The following is a 12,465-nucleotide window of genomic DNA, read 5'->3' as shown; positions in this document are numbered from 1 at the left end:
AAGTAAAAAGCCCCTGTCTTTTCTGACATATCCAAGACAGGCCTAGAGATAGCCTGTGTATAGGACAGTGAGATACCGTATCCAAGAAGAAAAGGTTGAAGTTTGGCTTCTTGTTATGTTCCCAATGGTGTATTCTCTCTTCATCATCCAAAATATAAATTAATATTTACCTCCCAGGGGGACCGCAGTCAAATCACATGTGAAAATAACCCTTGAATTGAAGAAGACTTGTTGTGGCGCCACTTTTTCAAAATTCCCCCGCAGTCCGCTTTTGCCCACAGTTTTTTTGTTTCTTTCCAAAATTAATTAATTAAACCCATCCAGCCAAGTCCCCATAGTTTCCTGTACTTTCCATCTTCTCTTTTTTTTGGGTGGCAAAGTGTGCAACAACTCCGAGCCAGGACTGTTTGCGGAAAGGCTCTCCCCAGTGGGTGTTTTTCACATTGCTGTACTTTCCATCTTCTCTTTAGTTTCCTATAAATTATCTAACTTTCTTTCTCCTAAATAAATTTGAGTTTCCCCCCGCACGCACACAATCTCACTGACAGCCCCATATAACACTTTTGTCCAGAGGGGAAAGAATACGAAAAGGTTTGAGCGAGTTGTCAAATTTGGGTTGTGATGGCGAGGAGAGGAAGAGGAAGAGGAAGAGGAAGAGGCAGAGGAAGAGGAAGAGGCAGAGGCAGAGGTAGAGGCGGAGGCAGAAACGGGTCAAAGCAAGAAGACCCAGAAAGCCACAGAGACCAAGAAGTCCAGGAAACTCACGAGAATGGTGTCTCAGAAAACGGTAGCTTGGAAAAGGAGGAGACTTTGGGGAATCAAAGTGATGGGTCAAAAGGGGTTGCTGAGACTATGAAGAAGAAGAAGCGTGGCAGGAAGAGTAAGAAAGATTTGGAGGCTGATAAAGTGGAAATCATAATGGGGAAGGAGGAGCATAGTTTGGAAAAACAAAATGGAGAGGAAGGGGAAGATAAAGGGGTTGCTGAGACTATGAAGAAGAAGAAGCGTGGCAGGAAGAGTAAGAAAGATTTGGAGGCTGATAGAGTGGAAATCATAATGGGGAAGGAGGAGCATAGTTTGGAAAAACAAAATGGAGAGGAAGGGGAAGGTAAAGGGGTTGCCTTGTCTGAGAGGGAGAGCCGAGGAAGGAAGAGAAGCAGAGATTTGGGGAACTCTGATGAAAGTTTGAGAAAGTCAGCAGGTTATTCGCTTAGGCCTGTAAAAATTCCTCCAATGCAAGAAGAGCAAACAATAAATAAGCAATCTAAAGAAGTAAGAAACCTGTTACTCCCTGTTTATGCCTTTTGTTGTCACTATTGTTGATTTATGTAATTGCTGATTTTGGTTTTTAACAGTTTGTTGAGGAGCAATCCTTAATGTGCCATCAATGTCAGAGGAATGACAAGGGCAGGGTTGTTCGCTGCAAAAGTTGTAAGAGAAAACGATATTGCGTTCCTTGTATACAGAACTGGTATGCATTTATCTGCTTCATCTTTCTTATTTATTTCTGATTACCAACTGGTAAAATATGCTGGATTGTTTGAGTTTGTTTTGTTGGACTAGCCACGTTTCTTTGAAGTGAGTTTGCCTCAGTAGAATCCAGTAAATAAGATATTGTATTTCATTTTGAAAAAGAAGGGGATTATGGAATTTTTTTTATAAAAAAATTGGTGATAGTTGCATAAGAAAGTTGCAGAATAGGGCCTTATCCTTTTTCCTTTAAAAAAAAAAAAAAAAAAAAAAGTTTTGGTGCTTGGGTTTTATGCATGATATTAGTGGTAATCGAAGTCAACTGACTCACATGGAATATGGGGTGAGTATTGCACTTTCTTAGAAGTAAATACCTTTCTTAGAAGTAAATACTTGAAAAATTGTAGGGTCTAAGTCTACTGAGGAATGGCAACTGATTTGGTCTTTGAACAAGGTTTGAAAACTTATATAACTTGCTTACCTTGAGTACTAATTGTTTCTGCTATCTGGTTCTTTGTGAATAATATGCATTTGACTAAGCCTGAAATCAAGCAACATGTTCTTTTACTCGGTAAGATGCTCATACTTGTTAAAGGCCTTAGAATCAAATTTTAATGGATGAAACCTGGTGTCTGTTAGGATTGGATGTGGCTTTAATAGAGGTCTCTGTGTATGTCTGGTTGCGAATCTCCAATTATTTTGACACACCAACTCTCTTTGCATAGTTTTTGTGAGTATTTATTGCCAAGTTTTGTACTGTCTAGGTATCCTCAGACATCAGAGGATGCCATTGCTGAGTCTTGCCCAGTATGCCGTGGAAATTGCAATTGCAAAGCATGCTTGCGCATAGATGTACCTGTGAAGGTCAGTTTCTCTCCTTGTGCGCAAATCTCCTGAGTTATATGTCAGTAAAGTTTGATTAGATTTATTGGTTATATTGCAGAATTTGATCCTGGATTTTAAAATTGAGGAGGGTGAAAAAGTTGAGCACTCCAAATATTTGATTCATACTTTGCTTCCATTCTTGAAAAGAATTAATGATGAGCAAGTTATTGAGATGGAGATGGAGGCTAGGAGACAAGGTACATTCTTTCTGTCCCTTTCACACAGGTGTTGGAACTCATTAGAGGATTAACTCTTGTTTCTCACCACCTTGTGTTTTGATTCTGAGGCAAGGAATAATTAGTCTAATAATTAAAAGAGTGTGGTTGTAGGTTTGTGTTCAGGTGGCTACATGTGTGTGTGTGTGTGTGTATATATATATATATATATATATATATATATATAGAGGGGGAGGGAGGGGGGTGCTGATTAGAAGATGAATTCACACGAATACAAAAAATTGTTTTTTTACTGGGTGAAGAGAAGCATTCTGCAAATGACGCTGCCACACACACACACAGAGGCTTATAGCTATACTCTTTGCTTTTCAATAGTTTACAATCATTTGTGTAATTGAGTATTGAGCTAGTGGATGTTATTGCTGGTTCTTTGTTGGGGTTTGTTTATTTTGATATCTGAGATTAGAAGAGAAAACATGCAAAAATATCTTATTTCATGAAAAATGTGACCACTGCCATCTGAGTCCTACAACACAAAATATTAATGTGCTTATACCCTTCTTTTAAATTTTCATTTTGGACATTCTTTGGGACAGGTTTAACACTTTTGGAGCTAAAGACAAAAAAGTCAGATGTAAAAGCTGATGAGCGTGTGTATTGGTAGAGCCATTACCCGGAATATATTCTATATTACATTTATTCTGCAGTCTGATTAATCATTTGATATTAACTTTGTTTATATATGTCTTCGTCAGCAACAACTGCAAAACTTCGATTTTTGATCTTCACAGAACCTGTCCTAGTTGTTCATATGACCTCTGCCTCAACTGTTGTCGGGAGATCCGAGATGGACGCTTGCAGGGAGGTGGGGAGGAAGTGATTATGGAATATGTCAGTCGGGGCCTACAGTATTTGCATGGTGGAAAGGAAAAGGTGGAACTGCCTCCAGAAACTAGCCCTAAGTGTTCTGGAAGGTCAACATTTGAGTGGAAACCAAATGAAGATGGAAATATTCCTTGCCCTCCAAAGGACATGAATGGTTGTGGTGATGGTATTTTAGAATTGAGATGCATGTTTCCCGAAAATCACATCAGGAAGTTGGTAAAGAAAGCAGAAGAAATAGACGAAGCTTACAATCTTATGCGTTTAAGTGAAACTTTGGCAGAAAGGTGTTCATGTCTCAACTCTGTGGATGATGTTGGCTCAAGCAGCACTAAATCAAGGAAAGCAGCTTCTAGAGTTGCTTCTGATGATAACTATTTGTACTGTCCAAGGGCTGGAGATATCCAGCGTGATGATTTTAAGCATTTCCAGTCTCATTGGTTCAGGGGTGAACCCGTAATTGTGAGTAATGTGCTTGAAACTACAAATGGTTTAAGCTGGGAACCATTGGTCATGTGGCGTGCTTGTCGTCAGATGAAACATATTAAGCATGATAGACTTTTGGATGTGAAGACCATTGACTGCTTGGATTGGTGTGAGGTTAGTTATTCTCTGGCTTTGAATTGCTTACTACTATTTATAATTATATTTCTAATTGCTCACTGCTGGCTGTAATGATGTTTTAAATATGTTAACTTTTTAAAGTTGTAGTGTGATAATATTTGAGAAATATCTGTATTCTGTACAGATTTTTTCAACAATTTAGGTGGATATTTTGATGGTAGAAATTTTTTAGGGGGTTTGTTAATACGGCTTTGTGCAGTCTGAATGAGCACAAACATCTTTTTGGTCACTGGTCTAAATCATAAATTGTTTATTTTCCCATGGCTCATGTGTTTTAAGTATTCTTTGTTGAGTATCTATGTTGGACGAGAAAAAAGAATCTGTTCAGATAGTTTAAAAATTATGAACACCAGTCTAACATGGTTGCAGAAAATTTGTTCTGGGTAACTACATGGAAGGTTTTCAACTTGTCTCAGTCTCAGCTCATATGAATTAAATGATATGTGTTTAATGTGAAACAACTCATGTATATAATTATGTACCCAAAAACATTCATGTATAAATAAGCAATAAATTTCTTTTTGTTGATTTGGAATGCTAACCAACTAAACATTAGGCAGGGATCTAGATTTGTTTCTTTAATAATAATTCTAGAGCAGAATTGCCATTCAGATCTTCCTAATCAGGTTTTGAATATTGTCAAATGAGCTTTTCTTTCTACATGAAGTGATTCAACTGAACTAATCACCATCTTCGACCAAAAAAGAAGGAAAGAACTAATCACCATCTTGGAAAGTTGAGCTCGAATGGGAAACCACTTAATGTAATGAGTTTGTAAGTGTGGTCAAACAAAGGAGTTGAGTGGGTTTTCTTTTTCGATTGCATGTTTATATGAGGGATTTTACACATGCAAAAACCTTGTTTCTGCACGTTGTCAGAATCACAAACCTCCCTTTAGATTGATGTTAAGGGGGGTGGTCATTACCACTGGTTTTTTCATCATCTCAATCCAGTCGTTTTAAGATATTTGATAATCCGATTAGCATATTCTGTATTGTGTTTATTTATCATTTTTATGTGCTTGTTAGTCTCTTATGATAATCTAACATCATTTTAATTTGTCAGAAGTTTTTATTTCTTGATGGATTGTTTAGGGGCATTGTTCGTAATTTCTTTCCACTTTTGTCCTCCCACTATAGTTATCACTCTCTTCAAAACTTGAACTGTTCTATGTTTATTGATGGTTTGATTTTGATAAGTTATATTAACTTGTGATGAAATGTAGGCGGATATCAATATACACCAATTTTTTACTGGATATTCAAAGGGCCGGTTTGATTGGGAAAATTGGCCTCAGATTCTGAAACTTAAGGATTGGCCGCCGTCTAATTTATTTGAGGAGCGCCTTCCTCGTCATGGTGCTGAGTTTATTTGTTGTTTGCCATTCAAGGAATATACCCATCCTCGCAGTGGTTGTCTGAACCTCGCTACCAAATTGCCTAAGGAGCCTAAGGATTATGTAAAGCCAGACATGGGGCCCAAGACATATATTGCCTACGGTTTTGCCCAGGAGCTGGGGCGTGGAGATTCTGTAACCAAGCTTCACTGTGATATGTCTGATGCGGTAATCTTTCTTTTTCTCTTGTTATATATATATATATATATATATATATATTAAGGGGGGTTGTGTGTTTGTAGGGCTGCATGTGGTTTCTTTCAGAATGTAGTGGTCATTTAGGATGTGAGATGCATGGAATAAGCAATAACCAGATGAATTTATCTTGTGCATGCTGGTAGTGGTTGTGCTAATTACTACCCATCTGACCTTTCTGGTTGGAGTTTTCACCTGAATATATATTGTAAATAAAGTCAATGCTCGGTCATTGTTTTGATTCAAACAAAAATTATAAACCGCTGAGACATATCAGAAAATTTAAAATAGTTAGTTGCAAGGCATTTCATATGTGTGACTGTATCCTTAAATGTCACTGTGACATGTGCAGAATGTGTTCGATATGTCATACTCATATGTTTGTCCTTTTGGTTTAGAATTACTGCATAATTGATGCAAGTGACAGAGGAGAATCATTTGAATTTGTTTCATTTATACTTCATGTCTTTACCACCCCCCCTCCTTTTCATATTCTAACTTTCAGCATATTTTGTCCTGACTAATTTGTTTCAGGTCAATGTTTTGACACATACTACTGAAGTGACCCTTACTCCTGAGCAACTTGCTACTATAGAAAAGTTGAAGAAAAAGCATATGGAGCAAGACCAAAGAGAATTTTTTGGGGATTGTCAGACTCAAGATGACTTTATGGATAGTGGTAATCCTGGCAGTGGATCATGTTCCAGGGATGCAAATGATAAAGAATTTTGTCTTGAAGTTGGTAATAAAAAAAGTGGTACATTGGTTCAAGAGTTGGATAAATCAAATGTTGGGCATGATGGAAACTTTTCAAAGGGATCTGACTCTGAAAAGAGTGTTTCAAAGGGATCCGAGTCTGAAAAGAGTGTAGAGGAAAAATTAGATCATGATGAAAGTGGTGAAAATAGTGAGCATTCAATAAATACTGGGAATAAGTTGGAAGGGTCAAATGAAGCAGAAGGTGGTGCTTTGTGGGACATTTTCCGGAGGCAGGATGTTCCTAAGCTGGAAGAATACCTCAGGAAGCACTCTAAGGAATTCAGGCACACACACTGTTGTCCATTGCAGCAGGTAAATTGCTTAGTAACAATTCTAAAGCTAGATAATTTTTATCTCTTGGAGATATTGCTGCAATAGTAATGGTTTAGGCCTATTACATAATCAATATATTTGTTTTGAATTATCCATATTTCTGCATTTTTTGGTTGGGGAAGGTTCATTGGTTGGTGCTCAAGGAAGTGAATTATTTTCTTTTTGTGCTTAGTATGTATTGATTTAGGCAAAATTTATTTGGGTTGGATTACTGCAGAAATGTATGAATAATTTGATAGACGACTGAATATAAACTCAAGTCATTGATGGATTTCATGATGTGCACTTACGCACTTGTGTGCCATGACATCTTGGTGTGGCTTAGAGTTTTCAATAATAGGTCGTTCACCTGTAAATGGAATTTTTTGCTTTCTATTGATTGTTTTCCTTCTTTTATGGTCATTATACATTGGCTTTTGGATCTTTCAGTGCATCTCCAGCCAGTTTTTCTTTTATGAAAGTTTCTTCTTATGGTCATTTATTGTCCTCTGACTTGTATACTATTATTTTCTTTCAAATGAAAGTTTCTTCTTATGAAAATATAAGGTTAATTGGCTGACTCACCAAATTTGATGGGGCTATTTAATGGGATTCAGTAAAAGATGCACTGGCAATTTGGTAGTGCGTGAAATCTTGCTTCCACTTGCAAAATTGTAGCCCATCTGATTTAGTGTTTCAGATAGGAAAGTTATTGACGTATGTATATGCATATATTTTTTGTTTTTATCTAATTTTTCATCATATAGTGTGGTTTTTTTGATGGTGTAGGTTATTCATCCCATACATGATCAGACCTTTTATCTGACTCTGGAGCATAAAAAGAAGCTCAAGGAAGAATATGGTTAGTTCATTAAATACTTATGAGTAATTGGATTCAAATTATATATCTTATGCTTTTGTGCGTTCTAATAGGAATTGAACCATGGACGTTTGTCCAAAAACTTGGGGATGCTGTCTTTATTCCTGCGGGTTGTCCGCATCAAGTAAGAAACTTGAAGGTAACTTGTTAAATGATATTCAGGTTTACTTTTGCATGTACTTGATGCTCTACCTTTTTGTTTTGTTTTTTCAAAGTTTATATCAAACCAGATCTGCTGGTATTTAGTGTCTGAAATTTGTCTGTCATACCTTTGCCTTCTATTAAGTGCATTCTTTTATAGAATAATTTTCATGTAAAGTAAAAGCATCAATGTATAGTTACCATACAGTACGTGGCCTTTTTTGATGAATTATTTAGAGATCCCTTCCTGGAATTGATTTTGTTAGCAATTTCAAGTGTAATGACTTATTTTTCCATGTATAATTGGGGAAAAAGGGAGACCACGTATCTGTTGAAATTTGTTATGTCCTAATCTTTTTTCATAGGCTTTCTATCGTAACTCTTATTAATCTTTTACTGAACATGCATTTAAAAGGATATATATATATATTTTTTAATCTTCAATGTAAAACTTTTCCTGCTCTGTTTGTGAAATATGAAATTCGTTTGTTTTGGTTTCCAGAGTCCAATGTATTTATTTGTTTATTTTTTTCAGTCATGCATCAAAGTTGCAATGGACTTCGTTTCACCTGAAAATGTCAGCGAATGCTTCCGCATGACAGAAGAGTTCCGAAAACTTCCACAAAATCATAGGGCTAAAGAGGACAAGTTAGAGGTATGTAGATTTCTTTATCTTTAAAATAGGATGTCAATGTTGTTATATCAGCATGTTCTGATAAATGTTAAATACATTAGATGGGTAACCTGACCAACTGATATATCGCTTATTCTAATGTCTTGAGTTGCTTGGGTCTTTTTCTTGATTTGGTGGGTTAGTATGATTGTTCGAACTTATGCCTAAAATGAGCTTCTTTTTCATTTTATATTTTTGTCATCATTTTGTTGAACGATTTTGTGTTAATTTAAGGTTTTGTTTGAATTCTATCTCCGTTTTAGTTGATACACACACACACACACACACCACACACGCATACTGATGGGTTCTTCTTTGAGTATTATCTAGAGACCTAATTAGGTGATCATTTCAGTCCTGGATGGTACAGATATAGGCTATTATGATATGCACACAAGAATTGTATTATGTGAGACAAATTACAAAAGACTTATTCTTCTGCTCCTCTTGAAACAGGTCAAGAAAATGATTGTTCATGCTGTTAACGATTTGATGTCTTCAGATCCGAAAGCAAGGTTAGTCGATTAGTATACTACACATATGTGATGCCTTTGGATAAGAATGCTAGTCAGCATGTACTCAAAATTTAGCAGTGTTCTCTTGATATTTGGGCTTGAAGAGCCAATGCATGGTCGGAGGTGTGCTGGTGTCTCAAAGTCTATGGCAAAACCTGACAAGACTAGCCTTTCTTTATTATTATTATTTTTTATCTTTTCTTTTCTTACTTTGCTAATATCCAGATTAATAAAGTTACTAATCATGCTTCCATTATGCATATAAGATTTAACATTTTGACAAATACTGTTTTGTTTGTTGATCTTCTGATCAACCATTTTGAGCAAATGATTTTGTTTCTTGATTTAACTGCATACAAACACGCACACATATTCCTACTCATTGATGAGTGTTAAATGCACACATGCAAGCAGGCTCATAGACACAAACATAGTCACTCATTGATGAACAAACAAATTTATTCTCAGTAAAGTAGAAATCCAACAGCCACTTATTTAAAAAAAAGTACTTTGTTGAGATTTGAATATCAGTTTAAAAGGGTTCCTCCTGGTTTACCTGGTGAGTAGGAAATCAAAGTTTTCCTTGCGTGTGTGTTGTATTGTACTGCTTGCAAAATGTAGACTGAAATCAGCTGCACAATAGCAAATATCTTAAAACACAGGCTGAAGTTTAACTTGTGTCATTGAATTCTCCTGGAGTGCTGTTACTGACGTTTTCATAAATGTAAGAAATCAATGTTTTCAATGGAATTTGAATGGAATGTAAGCTGCTAGTTGAGAAGGTCAGGAAAAAGTGTTTTTCTACAGATATTAGGATGTAATTAGTTTATTCACTGTTGGAATACTATCAGCTGGAACATTGTTTAATTAAGTACTATTTTTATGTTTAATTTGTCTATTCTTGTGCACTTGAGAATATCCGTTGAGATGACTGGTTCTATATTTTTTGATTTCCAGGTCAAAGAAAACTGCGGACACAACGCATAAAAAACGCAAGCATTGAAGATGGTTGAACTGGGAAAGGTTCTTTTGAGCTGTGTAGGCTGCTGGATCATGCATAGTGATCTGTGCCATAAGAACTATTGTCTACCTTTTGCTACATATTAACCGATGATTGTGGCATTTTGTCCTCCTTGATCAAATTTTGTTCTTGTTGCTCGAGAGTTTTGGAGTTTCTACTGATTGGGTTATGTTTTACAGTCGTGTAATCTAAGTTATATAAGTAGTTTCTAATTGCATTATGTGAATCAATTGTGCCATTATTTTGTGTATTGTAAAGTGTAGACACGATTGAAGCTCTAGTAACCGGTTTAGTTCATTGGTCATTCTCTGTGTTTTTTTTTTTTTCTATCAAGTACTCTGTTTCAAATTTCTTCTACCATTATGTGATGAACTTGCCGATGCAATTTGAAATTAGCAAAATATAATTAATAAATTGCAAGAATGATTTGGTGGTAAATTAAGGCCACCTCCAGCGCAAGCCTAAACCCTACCATTACGTGATGTCACCCTGACATCAATGTTGACGTCCATAGAAACCAACGGCTACAAGTCACGTGTCTTCTCCTGGAGCCTTTGATTAAAAAATCTCATCCAATCCAAAAACTATCCAATTTTTAGCTTAAAAAAATATCAAAAGAATTTGTAAAAAATATCAAACAATTATGGAAATTTTTTTCTATAAATACCTACCAATATTATTCACTTTCCACACCAAATTTTTTACTACAAAATTCCATTTGTGCAAAAATACAAATGACCTCTTCCATTGAAGTCGGAGGGTCGTGGACAAACGTTCGAAGAGGTCAAAATCTTGGCGACCAGGTAAAAAAAAATCCGTTTTATTCAATTTAATGTCATTTTAAAAAAATAATATATTTTTGGCATTTTCAATTTCATTTTTTAACAGATTATTCAAGGCAAAACAAAAAAGAGGAAAACCATTACACATGGCTTCTCAAGTTAACAATGCCAGCAGTTGGTTTTAGTGATGCGTTTCGTATCGGAAAAATGGACTATTACGTCATCCGAAGGAAAATACTCCTCCATGTCATGATCCGGTTGAACCGTCTCCGCCAATGATTGAGTCGTCCTTGTACTCGATTGTGTTAGACTATGAGGACCGAGGGTATTTCAATTGTATGATGAGTGTGTAGGTATTTCAATTGTATGATGAGTGAGATGTGAATTTTATAATAAATATGGACACGTGGCAACTGAAAATCTTATCTGAAAATTTAATTAGAAAATTTTATCCGAAAATGTTATCTAAAATTTTAGGTGAGAATTTTATAATAAATAGTGATACGTGTTAATCGAAAATCTTCTCCCAAAAACTTATCAAAATTAGTGATTTAAGTATAAAAACTAAAAAATAGATTAACGTGAATTATTGCCTTTGTCATTGACGTGAATAATGACAAACTTTGACTTACTTTTGTCTTGTCCTTGCCCTTTAGGGTGGAGCGGCCCTAACTAAATTGCATGCAAACAATCAAATATTAAGGCTCTCATACATATGAAAAAGAAAGTTAGAATTTACGAAAAATTATGCAGAAACATAAATAATAATAAAACCCCTCCCCCCCGCTCTAGACCTTAAAAACCCAAGTCACCTAATTTCCTAACTCAAGCTAAGAGCACAAAGCAATATTTAAAGAAACAAACTCCATTGGTAAAGGGTACATTGAACAAGGTTAATTCCAATATATATATATATATATATATATATATAATATTGTATTCCATCCCAACAAAGACGCACCAAAACAAAGAAGTTGTGTTGTGTGTGCCACAGTCCAATATTCTGTGCTTCCCAAGTCAACATAGCTAAGAAAATAATAACAAAGAGGTAGTGGTGGGAAGGGAAGGAGCCATTGGATTTTTGCACTTTTTTCCAGGCTTTATTTTTGTTGGGTATGAATAGAATGTGATTATTTTCAGAGGTCGAAAGGCAAAGACAAGGGCAGGGCGCGGGGTTCAGAAAGCAAAATGGGGACCAAATGGAATGGAAGCATCCACTTGTGACAATACCCAACATGCACCAAAAACAAAGCCAATGTGCTCCAAAGGAACCCCAAAGGCAATAATCATTCCCATAATAATGGGAATGAGAGGAGAGATCAAGAGGCTCCAAGACAAAGCCCCTAATCACCGGCGCCTTTCGTGGCCCCCTTCCTTTTGTTTTTGTGCCCAAACAAATAACCTTTTTCTTCTCTCTCTGTCCTCCTCCTATCCTATGCAATGCAACGTTTTGCCACACCCACACATGTTGCTCTCTACTCTGCCCTGATAACTCTTATCAATTCAATCTTATTATGATGAAGAGCAATTTTATCTGGGAGTTGTACACACGAGTTTATGGCAGATCAAGTTGGGGAGAGGCACTGACGGATCTAAGAATTTTTCAGCAAAGGTGCAATTTTTAAAGGCTAAAAGCTCAACAACAGGGGAAAAAAAAAGACAACTAAATATCCTTATAATTTAAACAATACTAATGTTATTCATAATTAATTGAAAAAAATAATATTATAATTAACCTACAATAGTTGTCGATG

General features: G+C 36.0%; 1 protein-coding gene across 1 annotated transcript; it reads left to right on the top strand.

Moving 5' to 3' along the window:
* Positions 1-387: 387 nt before the first annotated feature.
* On the top strand, positions 388-10,237 carry LOC117629215 (lysine-specific demethylase JMJ25-like). Its single transcript, XM_034361731.1, has 13 exons — positions 388-1,272; positions 1,356-1,471; positions 2,235-2,334; positions 2,414-2,552; positions 3,128-3,191; positions 3,287-4,013; positions 5,263-5,601; positions 6,163-6,699; positions 7,489-7,561; positions 7,633-7,718; positions 8,256-8,375; positions 8,850-8,908; positions 9,866-10,237. The coding sequence occupies exons 1-13, from the start codon at positions 622-624 to the stop codon at positions 9,909-9,911; spliced, it is 3,057 nt and encodes a 1,018-aa protein (XP_034217622.1). The 5' UTR covers positions 388-621; the 3' UTR covers positions 9,912-10,237.
* Positions 10,238-12,465: the final 2,228 nt, after the last annotated feature.

The sequence above is a fragment of the Prunus dulcis genome, chromosome 5 (assembly GCF_902201215.1).
Source record: "Prunus dulcis chromosome 5, ALMONDv2, whole genome shotgun sequence".
NCBI classification, from domain to species: Eukaryota; Viridiplantae; Streptophyta; class Magnoliopsida; order Rosales; family Rosaceae; genus Prunus; species Prunus dulcis.
This window is presented reverse-complemented; position numbering and strand designations above follow the sequence as displayed.